Source organism: Aspergillus ibericus, assembly GCF_003184845.1.
Source record: "Aspergillus ibericus CBS 121593 unplaced genomic scaffold BO80scaffold_33, whole genome shotgun sequence".
In the NCBI taxonomy this organism is placed as follows: domain Eukaryota; kingdom Fungi; phylum Ascomycota; class Eurotiomycetes; order Eurotiales; family Aspergillaceae; genus Aspergillus; species Aspergillus ibericus.
In genome coordinates this window covers 257,096-273,501 of record NW_020292131.1, presented here as the reverse complement: position 1 = coordinate 273,501, position 16,406 = coordinate 257,096, and the positions used below count along the sequence as shown (strand labels likewise).

At 51.5% G+C, this 16,406-nt stretch overlaps 5 protein-coding genes across 5 annotated transcripts; 4 read left to right on the top strand and 1 right to left on the bottom strand.

Moving 5' to 3' along the window:
- Positions 1-82: 82 nt before the first annotated feature.
- Positions 83-4,501, bottom strand: BO80DRAFT_479303 (uncharacterized protein; the record flags this gene model as incomplete). The annotated part of the gene is made up of 6 exons (XM_025723297.1): positions 83-1,702; positions 1,755-1,805; positions 1,856-2,576; positions 2,637-3,657; positions 3,796-4,056; positions 4,117-4,501. 6 exons carry the CDS (start codon positions 4,499-4,501, stop codon positions 116-118), a joined length of 4,026 nt encoding a protein of 1,341 aa, XP_025573125.1. The 3' UTR covers positions 83-115.
- Positions 4,502-5,574: 1,073 nt separating this feature from the next.
- Positions 5,575-6,676, top strand: BO80DRAFT_386874 (uncharacterized protein; the record flags this gene model as incomplete). The annotated part of the gene is made up of 3 exons (XM_025717034.1): positions 5,575-5,957; positions 6,010-6,244; positions 6,306-6,676. The coding sequence occupies 3 exons, from the start codon at positions 5,578-5,580 to the stop codon at positions 6,486-6,488; spliced, it is 798 nt and encodes a 265-aa protein (XP_025573124.1). The 3' UTR covers positions 6,489-6,676.
- Positions 6,677-7,526: 850 nt separating this feature from the next.
- BO80DRAFT_152110 (uncharacterized protein) lies at positions 7,527-8,550 on the top strand. Its single transcript, XM_025713796.1, has one exon. It carries the CDS (start codon positions 7,627-7,629, stop codon positions 8,158-8,160), a length of 534 nt encoding a protein of 177 aa, XP_025573123.1. The 5' UTR covers positions 7,527-7,626; the 3' UTR covers positions 8,161-8,550.
- Positions 8,551-8,674: 124 nt separating this feature from the next.
- Positions 8,675-10,063, top strand: BO80DRAFT_411876 (putative NAD binding Rossmann fold oxidoreductase; the record flags this gene model as incomplete). The annotated part of the gene is made up of 2 exons (XM_025717994.1): positions 8,675-9,268; positions 9,323-10,063. Exons 1-2 carry the CDS (start codon positions 8,942-8,944, stop codon positions 10,061-10,063), a joined length of 1,068 nt encoding a protein of 355 aa, XP_025573122.1. The 5' UTR covers positions 8,675-8,941.
- A 587-nt stretch (positions 10,064-10,650) lies between these two features.
- On the top strand, positions 10,651-15,850 carry BO80DRAFT_447156 (DUF1793-domain-containing protein; the record flags this gene model as incomplete). Its single annotated transcript, XM_025721591.1, has 5 exons — positions 10,651-11,086; positions 11,147-12,789; positions 13,543-13,699; positions 13,795-13,906; positions 14,014-15,850. The coding sequence occupies 5 exons, from the start codon at positions 10,651-10,653 to the stop codon at positions 15,848-15,850; spliced, it is 4,185 nt and encodes a 1,394-aa protein (XP_025573121.1).
- Between the last annotated feature and the right edge of the window lie 556 nt (positions 15,851-16,406).

Sequence of the window (16,406 nt, the reverse complement as noted above, 5' to 3'; positions counted from 1 at the left end):
AGGAGAAACTGTCCCACGGGCATCCTACCACCATTACACTTATGTCATCCGCCGACAGCAGTTTACGTTCCACGGTTGAAGCGCGCGTTGTAATGATCCCCTATCGGATTTAGCGTCAATCCACGTGTTGTATGGGTTGCTCACCTCTCGTCCTTCGTGAACCTCTTCCACTACGAGCAGGCCACTTTTGGTTATTGCTCTGGCTTGCATTCATCGAAGGAGTTCGGCTGCTTCCAGAAGCAAGCTTCGTGGGGCTCGATTTGCGCTCAAAGTACTCAGTCACCGGCTTCGTCTGCGGTTTCTGAGCAGGAGGATCTATCGAGGCTCTTGTTCGTTTGTTTGCATTGGCGCGGGTGGTGGCATGACTGTCTCTGTCCGCTATCCCACCTGCAGAGGGACGAGCGGCTTGATCCGTAGCTTTTGCTGCGCCTCTTGACATTGAATGTCGAGCGCGGGAATATGTTCGCCGGTTGACACGTGCCGGTCTGTCCTCGATTAGCGACATACTCTGCACGCTGCTCGGAGCGTCATTGTTCTTGGCCTCTGGTAGCTTTCGTTTCAAGCCCGCAGATGTTGGACTTTGTGTCTCAAAAGTGACTGATTTGGCCTTCGTTGTGTTCGCTTTGATGTCGCCTTTACTGTCAGGCATCTGCTTACCCTTTTCCTGTGATTCGGAACTCGGATGTGGCACTGGGGCTTTGACTGTGACGGCAGCTTCATCAGCTGCCATTCCAGGAGCATGCATCTGTGATATCTTTTCCTGTTGTTCCATATCCACCGCCCGTTTTGTCGCTTGGGTCTCATCCGATTTGCTGGTGTTATCACATTCTGTGATCACCTTTTTCTCAGGCGTGATCAACAACATAGCTGCAAGCTCATCCTGATCATTTCCAAACACTGAGCTATCCATCGGAGAAGACTGGTGGCGAATGCTCGAGAATGGTACAATATTGGGGTTCTGCGCCGAGCAGAGATGCTGTTGGTTTGCTGTGCTGTTCTCTCGCGGGAAAGGAGAGGATATTATGCTTGCTTGGATACTCTGCGCTCTGTAAATCACTTCTGTGGCCTTGTACAATTCTTGTCCTAGGCTCATATTGTTCTTTTGCGGTGTCGAAGTCCCGAGGTTCGAACAACTGATGCCTTCCTTTCCTCCCGGAGAATTCGATTGAGGGTCGGTGGTCTTATTCTGGGCCGTGCGCAGAGTAGTCTCCAAGATGCTACATACCTCTGTGAAAGTCTTTCCAGGCGTAGATATACCCACTTGACTGAGTATATCCCTAACCTTTTTCATCCCGTGCTCCGATTCTTGGACCCTTTTCGTTAATGCCTCCATCTCTTCCTTGCTTTTCTGTTGCCTGCATTCGAGATCGGACTTTTCTGACATCGTAGCTGTAAGTTGAGTCTGGATAAGGGCACATTCTGCTTCCTTTTCCTGAAATTCAGCGTGAAGTACATCATGCTTCGCTTGAAGATGCTCCGTTAATTTGTGGCTCTCATTACAAATTTCGGTGCGTTCTTTTTCGAGGATTGTTATACGACTAGTGGCTTTTTCGATTTCATGGTGGAGCGTGGCCAGCTGAGTTTCGCCGAGGGACTGCAACTCCGTAAGTCTTGCTAATTCCATATTCCGGTCTTCTAGTTTAGCTGCACTCTCTGAAGCGCGGCATTTGAGTTCCTCATTCTCCTTTTCTTTAGATGTGAGCTATGATGGTTAGCACTGACTTGGTGACCGGACTTCATTCATGGCCGCATACAATGAGCTGCATCTCATCCTCACGCTCCTTCGCTTTGTCTTCGCTCTCCACCTGCTCGTCATTAGAATGTTTTTACTTTCAAGCCGTGCCTAGTCTCTTACCAGCGTTAGTCGAGCCTCAGCCAGCTGCGTTAAGATCCTCTCCATATTCCTCTCAACTTCGACCTTCTCACGCAAAAGCTCATGAAGTTGTTGGTCGTATCTCGCTCGGCCTTGTTCTCGGGAGACAACACTCGCTCGATTGAGCTCCTCACGGACCCTTGACTCGACAGACTTGACTTCATCCCTCAATGCAGCCGCTTCCAGTTCGAATGCACGAGCGCGGGACTCAGCATCGTTGGCCTTCGATGATGACTCTGATAGGGATATTCTTATCGCTTCCGTCTCAAGCTCCTTCGCTTTAAGTGCTTCTTGAGCCACCTTGAGATCTTCCGACATATGCTCCATCTTGTCTCTCATTTCGGCAACTATCATCTCGTAACGACAGGCCTCTTCTTTTGCCATGTTAATCGGCTGGGGAATCTGTAGTTCTGCTAGGCTAATTCTTAGGGCATTCATTTGGTCAGCCAGCCCGATGTCCTTGGCCTCTAATCCCTGCACCGAGCAAGCAATCTTATCAGTGGTCGTGGTGAATGGGTCGAGAGCTTTCAGCAGGCTTCCATAATTATCCGAATTTACAGAAAGCTTTTTGGACAAGTCGAGGTCGCTAGCAATCTGCTTCTCGATGACTGTGACCTGCTCTTTCAGAGTTTGAGTCAGACTTGCATTTGCCTCGGCCCCTTTACCAACATCTGCATTTATCTGCAGCATCATTGAGTCCATACTAATGTACTGTTAGTTTCTGATAATGGTCAAGTCGGGCTACAGATGACCCAGGGCTTACCGAGATGCGAAACTTTGGATAAGATCTTTGCAGACTTGTGCATCCTTCTCGTCACTTGAGAACATCTCTGACATTTTTCGAAGCGAAGCCAGACACTCATTGACATCAGGATGTAGATTTTCCTGAATGATCTTGAGGGAAGCATCGTGCTGGTGCCCCAACGTTTTGAAAGCCGTGTCGAGATTCTTCATCATTTCATGTTGGTGCGACATGATCTGCCCCATCCTTGTTGTCTGGGTCCGAGAGCAATCTTGGATATACATTTCAAGAAGCTTGGACCTTTTCTTCTCATCGGAGAGTTGACTTAGAAGATAATTGGCTCTGTCCTGCGCATTTTTCAAATCCTGTTTGAGCAAATTAAGTTGGCCCTCCACCTTCAGCAGTTGATCTCGCCTTTTATCAACACTGGTTGAAGCCTCGGCTAAATGGGCTCTTGCCTCGTTGATGCTAGTGGTTATCTCATCCCGCTCGTTAAACAACTCCTTCCTTGTTGCTTTCAGTTGAATGGCTTCGCCGCGAAGATTCTGAAAGTCGCAGCCAAGTTCGTTCAGGAAGCCCTTAAACTTCGTGATCTTCGATCTCCATACTCCGAGCCGTGACTCGCAGACTTTTAACTCAGATGCTTGTTTCTGAACTTGCTTGTTGGACAGTGCCAGCTGGCTTTTCAGTGTATGATTCTCTTCTGCAACCTTCATAGCTTCTGCCTCCATCTGCTCTCGGAGATGAAAAGCAGCAATTGCAGTTTCCTCACGATCCCTGATACGATCAATTAACAAGTGGAATAATTCTTCCTCCGACAACCTAGATCCTCCGTTTTCAGATCCCATAATAGATGGCTTCTTCGTGTTGGGGCCCTGACTTCGGTTTGAACCCTGGCGTTTTCCGACTTTGGCTTTATTGTTAATACGTGCCAATACATGTTGGTCATGCGCCTTGCTCTGTTCGCTACGATGATTGGGAACAGGTAGGGATTTAAGAGGACGAGTCGTGGCCAAGCGCTTGGCACCTTCCTTAAGGCCGGCTATCTGTTTTCGATTGGCATGATTGGGTGAAAATGGTGAGCAGTGAGTAGCCTACCTTCTCTTTCGACAAATTAATTGTCTTCTTAGCTAGATTGCTATATCAGTATCCGTAGGTGCTTCGGTCTTGGGTCACATACGCAGTGCTGCGTTCTCAGGGGGCATCATTCGGGGGTTGGCTAAGGACAGTTGATCATCTTGTGGCACAGGTCTGGCCTTAGAATGTGAAGCATGTAAGCTTTGTACACCATCCACTGTCGCGTTTCCCGTATCTGGAGAGGTAGAATGTGGGTTTTGCATTTCTGGTAGCTGATTCTGCAATGCCGCCCTCTGATTGCCAGTGCCAGACTCGGCATTCTCTGGATACGAAGAACTGCGTATCCCGACGAGCATTAGCATAGCTCCAAACCCTATCTGCTTCACTTACACTTGCTGGCGTTGTTTATCCTGTTGGTCCAAACGTTGGTTCGTTCCACGATCGAGAGGAGCATCGGTTTTTTGAGTCGTGGTGCCCAATGGAGAGCGCCTTGCTGGCTGAAGGGAGAAAGAATTTGGACCCTGGGTGGGCCTTCCGAAGCAGAAAGCTGTCATGTCAATCCCCGAACTTTTAGGACGTTCCATAAGTAATGGAGACACTTGTCTCTGTTTTCCTATGCTGGACGTGTCTCTGCCTTCCTCTAACGCCATGATCACCTTGAGCTTCGGAGAGACAGGCTCATGATTGTCTGCCATGTGTAGAAGTAATAGCTCCTCCGCTTCATCGTAGCTGCTCGCATTGGTAACCTTTGCAGCATCGGGACAGGTTAAGGTCTCTACACCCGATACTGATAATTTTTCGTTCGGCATCTTGATCCTGCTGCAAAAGTCCAAGGTTCGTCAGTCTCGGTGTTTCAGTAATGGGGCTCCACAAGGGAGAGGGCACCTAATATGGGAGGCAGCCAGTACTGCAAGGCTGGCCTTTCAGGAGAACTGAAAGGACTGTTGTGCGCGTCAATGCCTTTTTTGTTTGTTTTCGTCCATGAGCATTCTTCTTTCCACTATTGATTCACATTCGCGTCATGCCGGTAGTCAGCCTTTGAAAGAATGAAAGAGAGGGACAAATTTCGTCCTCAGCAGAGATGGGCCCCCGTGACTGACAGCAATGCTCGTGGCTGCCATTTTGGGTAACGTAGCAGTCTAGGTCTACGAACACCATAACGCTGGTTCTTCAAACAGCAGTCTAAAACCTTCTGAACAGTGCTACGTGTAGTGAAACTCTTTTTTTCCATGAGCTTCCAGTCAGTTGATGATGGCTATACTTATGTCCAAATTAACTGTGACTGGTCGTTGAAGAGGCCTGTTCGATCCCACGGCATGAACTTGGACATATTGGAACCCATGTGAGTCAGTTGGTGTCCGCAGCCAGACTAGATCCTTCTTCAATACTTACGAAATTCAGAGAGGATGACAATGGCTAATGTATCATACGTACTGTCAAGTGTCACTGCCAGAGCCAGTAGCATATGCACTTGATCTGATTAATATTTGCTTTCTGCTATCGGCTGCACGGAGTGATATCGCCAGCATACTAAGCCCCGGTAGCGCATGTGTGTCGCGCCCAATGTAATTTGAGTACCGAATTACGACGATTAGAATCCCATTTTTAAGATCACACGCTACAGACATTTCATGGGTGTGCTGAACCGATAAAAATAGTTAAATAAACGTTTGAGCATAGTCCACTACCTATGTTGATGGGTTATAGATATCGATCCCTTGGTGGGTGGCTCTGGTGGGGGTAATCCACGGCGCTTAACGTCTTCTTGTTCTCTGATTGGTAGTTATCTGGTAACCAATCAATAGGTGCCGTCATGTCGTGTCCCCTCCATCCCCGTCAATTGTATCAAGTTCTCTTGATAAAGTACTGCTCAGTTTTCATCGCTATGCCACACGTTGTAGAATCTCATGCCCATCGCCAGGTGCGTTCGACGTTGACAGACTTGGCACGGGAAATTAATGGCCTTCCACTTGACAAATTCGAACTGCAGCAACTAGAAAGTCTCAATATTCATATTGATCCTCTAACACCAGACGCGACATCGGCACACAAACCAGCTTACTTCGCGTCTTATCCAGATCATTGCGTTCCAGAACCCAAAATCGATGATGTTGGGGGAGCCTATAATGGTCTCGATGATGAAACAGAACGTTCTTTAACCCGTCCCGCCGATCGCGCCTACGTGATGAACATACACCTTTCGTCTTACATTTCCTACTACGATCTAAATGCCAAAGAGGAGAGGGTGCCGTGGATTTCAAGATGGTAAGCAATTTACCATATAACTTAAGGCTGCTATTCACTGAGACTCTTGTAGTGTTGGAGATTCCGCATTCGAAAACTCCGGCTTGTATAAACACGACCAGCCCGAGTTCGGTTGCTATCATATCGCAGAGCTGAACGACCCTGCCTACCCGCATATCAAGGCGGTCATGTACAACAACATGGTCGCTACAGATTCCACAATTCTCTATGGCGAGTTGATATCTATCCTCCGGATTATGCTGACACAGCTTCGGAGGCAAAAATTTATCCATCAAATGGTCACACCGGTAACCGCGCCATTTTTGTCACCGATCGATTATCTCTCTCCGACACTAACATATCTTACAGGTGTTCATAATATCTCTCATGGGATTCCAAGCCCGAGTGATGGAAGCGTTCTTCCGGGATGGCAAAATGGTCCTACGCCCGACCAAGCTCTATGATTTCAGTCACGGTAACCACAATGCTTTCAAAATACTTGCGCAGTGGTATATAGGCAAGCCTATTGGGATAACCACCCTGGCTTCCTGATCGTCTGGCCCTCTTTTTCCCCATTTCATTTCCGAGGATCTCGTTCAAGTTGGTTAGGGCATGGCGTCTATTGCTCTTGTTATCCAGTCGACTGTTTTTGATATCATGCTGCGATGGAATTTAGCCTTGGTGGAATGGTTCGTTTCGATGACATGCTTTCTCTGTTCTGTGTCGAGATATTCAATACGAGTATCACACTAGTCAATTTTGCCTGAAATGCCGTACGCGGATAAGAAGCGGCTAGAAGATAAGTGTATTTTCATGCTTGGGCTCAGTCTTCGCTGTACTTGGAAGTGTGTGGTGCAGATGTACGGCACTTAATACTCGTACTTCATCTTCAATAGTAGGCAATACTTTTTAACGTACAGTTCTACAGATACCAATTTGTAGACCTTGGGATTTGGCCGGGTGTGTATACAAGACCCTAATATCTTTTCAATCATGAAACTAATATGTGTTGTCGCTAGTCGTCATGAATCTGCGAATAATGGGCACGCTCCAACACAACCCTGGACTCAGCGCCACAACTCCCTATATGTAAGCAAATAAGGCTCTTTTCATTTACGGCTATCGATTGATTGTTGGCTATAGTCTTATGGCCCCTTCGGCAGTGCAGACGAGAAACTGTAGTTATTCGTTGAAAAAGTCCGACGCAGCCTCACTTACCAGAGCAAACTGCATGCAACGCATCTGAGGGAATATGGAGTCAGCCAACGTCGGCGGCCTAGCCATCCTTACGATTGGACACTCTCGGAAGGCTTTACGGGAAATGGTGTTGCAGTTGGCGCCGACATCCCGCTTTCCCGAGTTTCAGGTCTTTGATTTGACGTAGTGTTTCACCTTCAAACCAGTGAAACTGCACGATCCCGGGCCGATGGAACGGTAAAACGCTCCAACCTATCTTCAGGGCTTGGGCTGTCGTCATCAAGCCTGTCACATCAGAATGGCTAGTGTTGCATACCCCGACAGATTCTTCACGGATCGGGGACCCCTGACGATCCCATTTATCCTCAACTTGTTATATCTCAAGGCCATCTCCCCTGCCGGCTGCCTCTTCCTATTTGGTTGATAACTAACTCACTCACATTGTTCATATCGAAGCATATATTGGCTCCTGAGCTTTCCCCAATCAACGCCCATGTACTCAATACACCTACTCTGGCTGATAGCCGTCGCGCTATCATCACCAGCAGTCGCACAGGGTATCCTGACTAGTGTCAATAGCCAAGACGGCAATGGGGAATCCGAATCATCTTCAACCACGCGAAACGTTTCTTCCAAAGGGATGATAATCCTGTGTACGATAGTAGCTGTGGTCGTGCTCGTTGGAAGTATGTCCTGCGGTGGCGACGCGCCCAAACACAAGAGCAGGCCCGAGAAACGGATGCTGACAATTCTTTATTCCGCAGTTCTGTTCACTGCTGCTTTTATCACGGCGAAGAAAAGGCGTTTGAGGACACGCGAAACACTCCCTTTCACAGACCCTACCAACCGGCCTCTAGGTGTCAGAGCCCCGACAGGAAGAGGCCAAGCCATATTCAAAGGCCCGGATCGCGCTCAAATTCAGCCGGATCTAGAGAAAAATGCTGGAGTTGGTCAAGATCGATCACACGGAGACTCCGACACGAAGCAAAGGGGATGGGGATCTTACTTTTCTTTCGGGCGCACATGATTGCGAGGGGATCATTTCTGAATATCTCATTTGAATGATGCAGTCACGAGCTCTATCTGATTATCAGCTTGATGCGATGCTTCTATTTTTGCAATCGTTGCTCGCTAGCTGATCTCTGTGAAATTTCCATTTCCTCAACGCTTTTCGTTTGCATGCGTATTTGGAGGTATACCCCGCATTTTACTGTCTTGGCTTTCAGTTTCCAGAAGTGAGCTAGTAACCGTGAATCAAGGAATAGCAAGAACATTTGCGCCGATAGTTACACAGCCTTGCTGTCGTACTCTGTAGGTGAGCGGCGAGAACCCCAGACGCGCCGCCCGCCATCCCCCGCCGAAGGAAAGCCTTGCCCAAACTACGCCTAGTGGGGCGCCCGGGCCAATCAACCCCGCCTATTCCCCAGTCCACAGGCAACGGCAAGTCTTTCCGTCCGGCTATGGGCAACTCTATCCGTGTTGCTTCTACTCCATCGCCATCTTCTCCGTTCCAGTGCATGGGAAGTCCAGAGAACACTATCCATCCCCAGTTATTTGCACAACTTCGCAGGATCAACATAGACCGATTTCAAATAAGGAAAATTTCCCCTTCAGTATGGATGGGCGGCAGGCAATGGACCCGAAGCTGGTGGGATTTATAAGGCTTCAAATCCCCCAGCAAGATCAATTTCCATTCATCCCTCAAACGCATCTCATAACATTCGAGCTGTGGCTCTAACAAGCTTCCTCTTGAGCCGTCGATTCTTTTTTTGAGGCAATTCTTATCCATTCTCAAGCATCTATCCACAATGCCTATCCAGAAGCTCAAAGTCGGTATGGCTGGTCTAGGCCGGATAGGCAAGGTCCATGTCAACAGCTTCCTGCACCAAACCCCTCGTGCCGACCTTGTCGCGGCCTTCTCTCCGGACCCAGCCGAGATTGCCTGGGGTCGACAAAACCTGGAGCCCTATGGAGTCACATTATACGATGACTACGATAAGATGCTAGAACACCCCGGCTTGCAGGCCGTAGTCATCGGCACAGCCACCTCGGTGCATGCCGAGGAGACCATGAAAGCTATCGACCATGACTTGCATGTTCTGTGCGAGAAGCCCTTATCTATTGATGTTGAAGTGGTATGTCCCGACCTGTCTCCTATATCCACCCCACTTGAGCTTACCCTGTGTTAGTGTAAAGCGGTTGCTCAGAAGGCCAAGACCAAGCCGCATTTGAAGGTCATGTGTGGCTTCTCGCGGCGCTTCGATGACTCTTACCGTGAAGTCTACGACAAAATTAGCCAGGGCCTGATTGGACGACCCTCGATCGTTAGAAGCCAGACTTGTGACAAGTATGACCCATCTGGGTTCTATGTCGCTTATGCTGCGTGGTCGGGTGGTGTGTTCGTCGACATGTCCGTGCATGATATCGACCTCACCTTGTGGTTCATGGGTGAGGACTCGGTCCCCAAGAGCATCTCCGCCCATGGTATCACCGCTGTCCAGCCCGAATTGAAGAAATACAAAGACTACGACAACGCAGTCGGCATTGTTGAGTTCCACAATGGCAAGATCGCCTACTACTACTGCTCGCGGATGATGCCCCATGGCCAAGAAGATACGACCGAGGTCATTGGCACGGAGGGGAAGTTGTCTGTCAACATCAACCCGCAACGCAATTTTGTGAACTATTACCACTCTGGGGGCATCACTCGCGAGGTCCCTGCTAATTTCCACGGGCGCTTCGGGGCCGCCTTTGTGAAGGAAGCGAATGAATTTACAGCCTGCTGCCTGGACAACACCCCGTTGCCGCTCAAGTTGTCTAATGCGGTCAAAGCTGTTGAGATTGGCGCTTATCTCCAGGAGGCGCTGGTGACCGGGAAGCAGATCCATTTTGATGAGATTGGCCGGCGGATCGAGAAGGCTCAGCTGTAGGGGGAAAATCTCTGTGTTGTCATTTCCTTGGTCAGTTTTGCATGATTTCTAACTTATGACCGATATGCTGCCATGCAGCTTCATTCTCATAATTCTTGTCGTATGGAGTAGATATAATAGTGTCATTGTATGTAATAACGGAGGGCACTATTCCCGATTTGGCACCTCCGCCAGCATCCCCCGCATTCCGCAATCACCGACTTGGCGACTCCTGACATGAGCCATCCTACCATCTTCCACCGTCTGAAATCTTCCCACATCGAACCAGAATTATCACCGGGTCAATGGCCAATGATGCAGCCAACTCCAATGCGTCGTCAAGCGCCCTGGGGCCCGAGCGGGTTCCTGAGCGCCTGGCCGAGCCGCCCACGCCGGCGTCGCTGCCAATGACGAAGTGCATAGCTGACGACAGCGCGGCCTCGATCGACACTCGCCAGCCAGGGAATTCTCCCCCGTTTTCAGCCTTCTCTCGACTCCACCATCCGTCTCCTTTATCATCCCACTCATGCCCCCCATGCTGTCGGTCGGTCTGCTTCTGCTTCACACTCAACTACCTCCGCGGCTGGATTGCCGGGACGTAGCTCAACATGTATCTCAACTTCTCGACTAATAGCCTGATCATTGGCTTGCTGGCTACCCTGGTGCTCGCTGCTCCTCCTCGCGAGCATGACTTCGTCACTCATCGGCCAGCGCTGCCTCCTTCCTACCCTCTGGCTGTCCGAAGCCCGTATCTCTCAGCATGGATGCCCAGCGATCAAGTCCGGACGTTGCCCTATGCCGAACCCCAGTTCTGGGCAGGCCAGAGTCTCACCTGGTCGGTGATGGCGCGCGTCAATGGTCAGGCGTACAGTCTGATGGGCATCAAGGATCCCGATGAGAACATACGTCCGGCCATTGTTGAAAGCGCCGAGTATACGGCGACCCATTCGATCTTCACCCTTTCGGCTGGCTCAACGATTTTCACCTTGGACTTTTTCTCTCCTATATCTCCCTCAAGCTATCTACGACAGTCTCTCCCGTTCAGTAAGATCTTTACCACGCAATAACATACATCTGTCTGGCAACTGACTGCTCTGTTTGAAGGCTACTTGACCGTGTCTGTATCGTACGCAGCCTTTAAGAGAATTGAAATCTACTCCAGCATTGACGGTACATGGACTGGACGGCCGCAAAATACGACTCGCGATTTTATAATCACCGGCTGTACTCATGTTTTCTCCCTGGGGGTGGACGATGCCATCCCATTCTCGGAAGACAATGATATGGCCACTTGGGGTGAAGCCGTCTTTGCCTCTCGATCAGACTCGTTTAGAGTCTCTTTCGCATCAGGCAAAAGTGAGGATGTGCGTTCTCAATTTGTACGGACCGGGAAGCTGGCGGATAAGAACCCACCCTGGGTTCCCGGGGGAGTTGTGGCATTGGCGCACGAGTTAGGACCTGTCGACCGGCTACAATCCGTGACATTCGCAGTTGGACACGTGCGCGAGGAGTCCATCAATTACCTGGGCAAGCCTTACACCGGATATTACCGATACCAACACCCGAAGCCTCATCACGCGGTCTCCCACTTCCTAAAGGATTATCCCGCTGCACACCGGGAGTCCTGGGCCTTGGATATGGAAATGAAAATTCAGGCCAATAAAGCGGGGGGTAAGAGGTACGCGGACATTGTCACTCTGTCCGCTCGTCAGGCCTACGGAGGGATTGAAGTGACCATTCCTAACGATACACTTGACACCACCGACGTTCTGGCGTTCATCAAAGAGCTTTCCAGTGATGGAAACCTCAACACGGTAGATGTTATCATGCCCGCATTTCCACTCTACTATACTCTAAATCCAGACTACATCCGGCTCCTGCTTGAGCCGATGATGCGCTACCTGGCTACTGGGCGCTGGCAAAAGCCATATGTGATCCATGACATGGGCACGCATTACCCTAATGCCACCGGTCATGACAATCAGCAGGCCGAGCCAATGCCCATTGAAGAATGTGGCAACCTGTTGGTGCTCGTTCTGGCCTATGTACGAGCAACGGGTGATACCCAATGGGCCGCCCAGTACACGGACCTTTTGCAGGGCTATGCGGACTATCTGGTTGACAATGGCGTCGACATCACGGAGCAGCTGTCCTCCAACGATGCGGCTGGCGCTCTAGCCAACGAGACCAATCTTGCCATCAAGGCCGCCGTCGGGATCAAGGCGTTTGGCGAACTCACCGGGCGCGCTGAATACTCTCGGATTGGGCAAGCACGCGCGGATCTTTTCTTTACCCAAGGCCGGGGGACTGACGAAGAAAAGACCCACTTTGTGCTGCAATATCCCGACAAGCCTGCCTCTTGGAAGATCCCTTACAATCTCTACCCAGATGTGTTATTGGATCTGCAAACCTTCCCCAAGGGGGCATATGAAATGGGGAGCACCTTCTTCAAGTCGGTCCGGGCCGAGTATGGAGTCCCGTTGGATAACCGGCAAGACTGGGCCAAGTCGGACTGGAACATGTGGTTGGCTGGCACCATGGATTCCAGCACTCGCGCCGAGTTTGTGGATGATCTATGGACCTTCATGACCAACGGCAAACACAATTGGCCGTTCTCCGATCGCTACGTTGCCACCTCCTCCAAGGGCAACAGCCCGGGGGTGCCTGTCCTGTGTCGAGCTCGGCCAACTGTGGGGGGCCATTTTGCTCTGATGGCACTGCAAGGACCCAAGTCACTCCAAAAAGCGGTACACAAGGTAGTCGGGGAAGAAAGAATCAACGTTTTAGGTGGTGACGGCCCAGGGATCATTATACGACCGGCGGATGAGCTTTAACGGTGGTTAAGAATACATTGCCTGTGAATGTAGTATGTGGTGAGGTAGCTTGGCTGAATAAGGATATCTGAAGGAGCCTTCCTGTTCTGGCCCAATTGTAGTATTACATGACCGTGGTTGTGCCGATGGTGAATGGCGCGTAAGGATGCCAGACACCATGAGGCGATGGACATTTCCAGCCGGTCCATCCTTTGATTTATTCACGGAGTAGATGTTGACTGGGATGTGAGTGATGAATGGGTTGGGCAGTGAGTTGTCCCTTGCGGCCGGGAGCTGCCCCTGTGGCTTACATAAGCGGCACCTTCACTTCGGCTGGAGCAACACTCAGGCTCGCTTTCGCCGTGTTCCAAACCGCCTCGTCGTGCTTGCTTTCACTCCTCCCCCCAGTCCTCTTCTTCTTCGCCTCCCTTTTCTTCCGCCCTTCTCTTTCCTGTTTTCTTCTTGCATCATCCTTCTGTCCTTGATCTCTTCTTGCCTCATCAACCACCTCATCCGCTTCCCTCATGGCTTCTGTATGTGCTCTCTCTCGCTCTGCTTTCGCCCCGGACAGCTGTTGGCTGTCCAACGTCATGCTACCCCCCCTCGCAATCCACGCGTTTGACGATCCTCCTACGCGCGAAGATAAGAATTTAAGTTCCCCCCTGCTGACCCGTGCTCTTCCTCTAGCCCCGTCCTCCACACAACTTCGGTCCCCAAGGCTATCCCCTCCCCAACGGTGCCGTTCCCTCGGGTCCTGTCCCCGGCGCCGCCCCTCTCCTCCCAAACAATGGTCGAATCATTCAGAATGGACCCGTCAGAGTGCTGTGCATTGCGGACGTGCGAGGTACGTGTTTCGGATTTCGCCTCGGTGCGATCCCCGGGTGGATAGACCCCATTGAGCTGACTTGGGAATTCTGTTTTGCTTTTTCCGTGGCGCAGGTAATCTGAAGTCTTTGAATGAACTGGCCAGGCAGGCCCGTGCAGACCATATCATCCACACCGGTGACTTTGGTTTCTACGATGACACCTCCCTCGAGCGCATTGCCGACAAGTCAGTGATGGCCCCCGATTCTTGACGCTAGGTTCAGCCGCTAGAGAGCTGTTATGCATGATAACATGTGATTGGATCGACTGACTCAATCTGGCTTCCAAATATAGGACCCTCAAGCACGTGGCTCAGTACTCGCCTCTGCTGCCCGAGAACGTGAAGCGAACTATCGCCCAGACTCCTCCCCAGCAGTCCATCAAGCAACGGTTCACTCCCGATCAGCTTCCCCTCTCAGAGCTTCCCATGTTGCTTGACAAGCGCCTCACTCTCGATGTGCCTGTCTACACTGTCTGGGGTGCCTGCGAGGATGTTCGTGTGTTGGAGAAGTTCCGTTCGGGGGAGTACAAGGTTGACAAGCTGCACATCATTGATGAAGCCAACTCGCGACTGCTCGACATTGGCGGCGTCAAGCTCCGCCTCTTGGGACTGGGAGGAGCCGTGGTTATGCACAAGCTGTTCGACAATGGCGAAGGCAAGACCACGATTGCCGGTGGCCAAGGCACCATGTGGACAACCCTGCTGCAGATGGGAGAGTTGATTGACACATCAAACCGTGTATACGACCCCTCAGAGACCCGGATCTTCGTCACGCATGCGTCGCCTGCCCGTGAGGGTATGCTGAACCAGCTGTCCGTCACCCTCAAGGCTGACTTCTCCATCTCCGCCGGCCTGCACTTCCGCTATGGGTCGTCCTACAACGAGTTCTCCGTGAACCCCTCGCTGGACCACTACCGAGGCAAGCTCGCCGCCTCGAAGGCTTCGTTCAATGACGTATGGGAGACTGTCCGGGGTGAGGTCGAGGCCGCCATTTCGCAGAACGAGGCTCAGAAGACTCTGTTGGACAACGCTCTTGAGGTAGTGAACAGGATGCCCACTGTCGCTAACGGTGGCAATCCGTTTGGTGGACCCGCTGCCCCCGGCAATGCCGCTGGCCAGGTCGACGAAAGCGCCTTTAAGAACATGTGGAACTTCAACTTGGCGGATGCGGCGTTTGGCTTCCTGGTTCTTGAGATTGAGGCGGGCCGCATCGCGACTGAAATGCGCGCTCAAGGATTCAACTTCGCCCACCGTACCGGCAAGCCCCAGCCTGCTGCCCCGGCCCAGCCCGCTCCAGTGCCCACGGCTCCCCCCGTCAACATTCCCTCCCCTCGTGTTCCCGGTGCTGCTCCCCAGTTCGGTCAAGCTCAGCCTGTTGCTCCCCGCACGGCTCTTCCCCAACAGCAGCAACCTTCGGCACAGCAGCCTGCGCAGGCCAAGGCCCCCGCTGCCGCTCCCGCTCGCACATCCCCCGTTCCCGTGATCCCGAAGCCTGCCACCCCGCAGCCCGCTAACGCCCCTGCTGCGCAGCCTGCCGCGGCGTCCCCGGAGAGAACCACAGCCACCGAGCCCAACGGTACCGCCCAACATGAGAAGGTATCCGAGTCGCCTCTGCCTAAGGTTGAGAAGAAGCAGAGCAATGCGCTGTTCCTCTCGAACGTTGAAAATGAACAGGCGGCGCGTGATCTCTTCCACGAGGAGGACAAGGCCAAGATTGTGCGGATCGAGAAATGGGGCAAGTACAACAATCATGTTGTCCACTTCTCGACCGTTGACGAGGCCAAGGCCGCTCTCGATCGTCAGCCCGCAGAGCACAAGAAGCCCAGCCCAGCTGGTCAGCCCCGGAAGCCCAACGTCAAGTTCTTTGAGGATCGGGGCGGTCATCGCGGCAACGCCGGTACTTGGCAGGGTAGCAACCGTGGTGGCAACACGTCCCAACGCGGCTACCAGAGCGGAGGTGCCAGTGACAGCGAGACTAACCGGGGTCGTGGATTCCGTGGCCGTGGTGGTGGGCGCGGCGACCGCGGGTCTCGTGGCGGACGAGGTGGTCGCGGTGGCTTCAACAAGGGAGCCCCGACTTCTGACTCGGGCCCTGGTGACAAGCCAGCTGCCACTGGAGGCGATGCTTGAGGTGTGATTGTGCTTGATTCCCCCTTCTGAGTTCATGTCCACCTTCTTTATCCCGTTTCCCCCTCGATCTTTCTTCCCTTGTCTCCATTAATCTCACGCTTTTCGATCGGTATTTTAATTTCTATTGTTGTGATACTTGCAAAATGACGTCTTTCCTCTTTCACACCTTTTTTTGGTCCTTTTCAGCGAGATGTGCGTCAAAACTTCTTTCCATTCATCTTCCTCTTTCCTAGTAGACACTCGCGCTGGCGACAGGACCGATCATTGCCTTGATTGGTCAAACTCAACCCGGTCGGATCCCTAGGGCCCCAGGAGTTGTTGGTGTGGATCCGAAGCAGAAGCGGAAGCAGAAGCAGAAGCCGATGGAGAGAGGTGCTAGCTTGGTATGATATGGTCTTACATATTGGTGGCCGGGGAGTGGCATAAAAGCGAAGGATTATCGGCGTTGATTTTATCCACCCACACCATCCAAATGAAAAAATGGCAAAATGAAGAAACAAATCAAAAAGGCCACCGGAGCGGAATCTTTTTGTACTTTACCTTTTCCTGGAACGCA

Excerpts from the sequence above, each read along its gene's own strand:
- BO80DRAFT_152110 (XM_025713796.1), top strand. The coding sequence starts at position 7,627 with ATGTACTCAATACACCTACTCTGGCTGATAGCCGTCGCGCTATCATCA.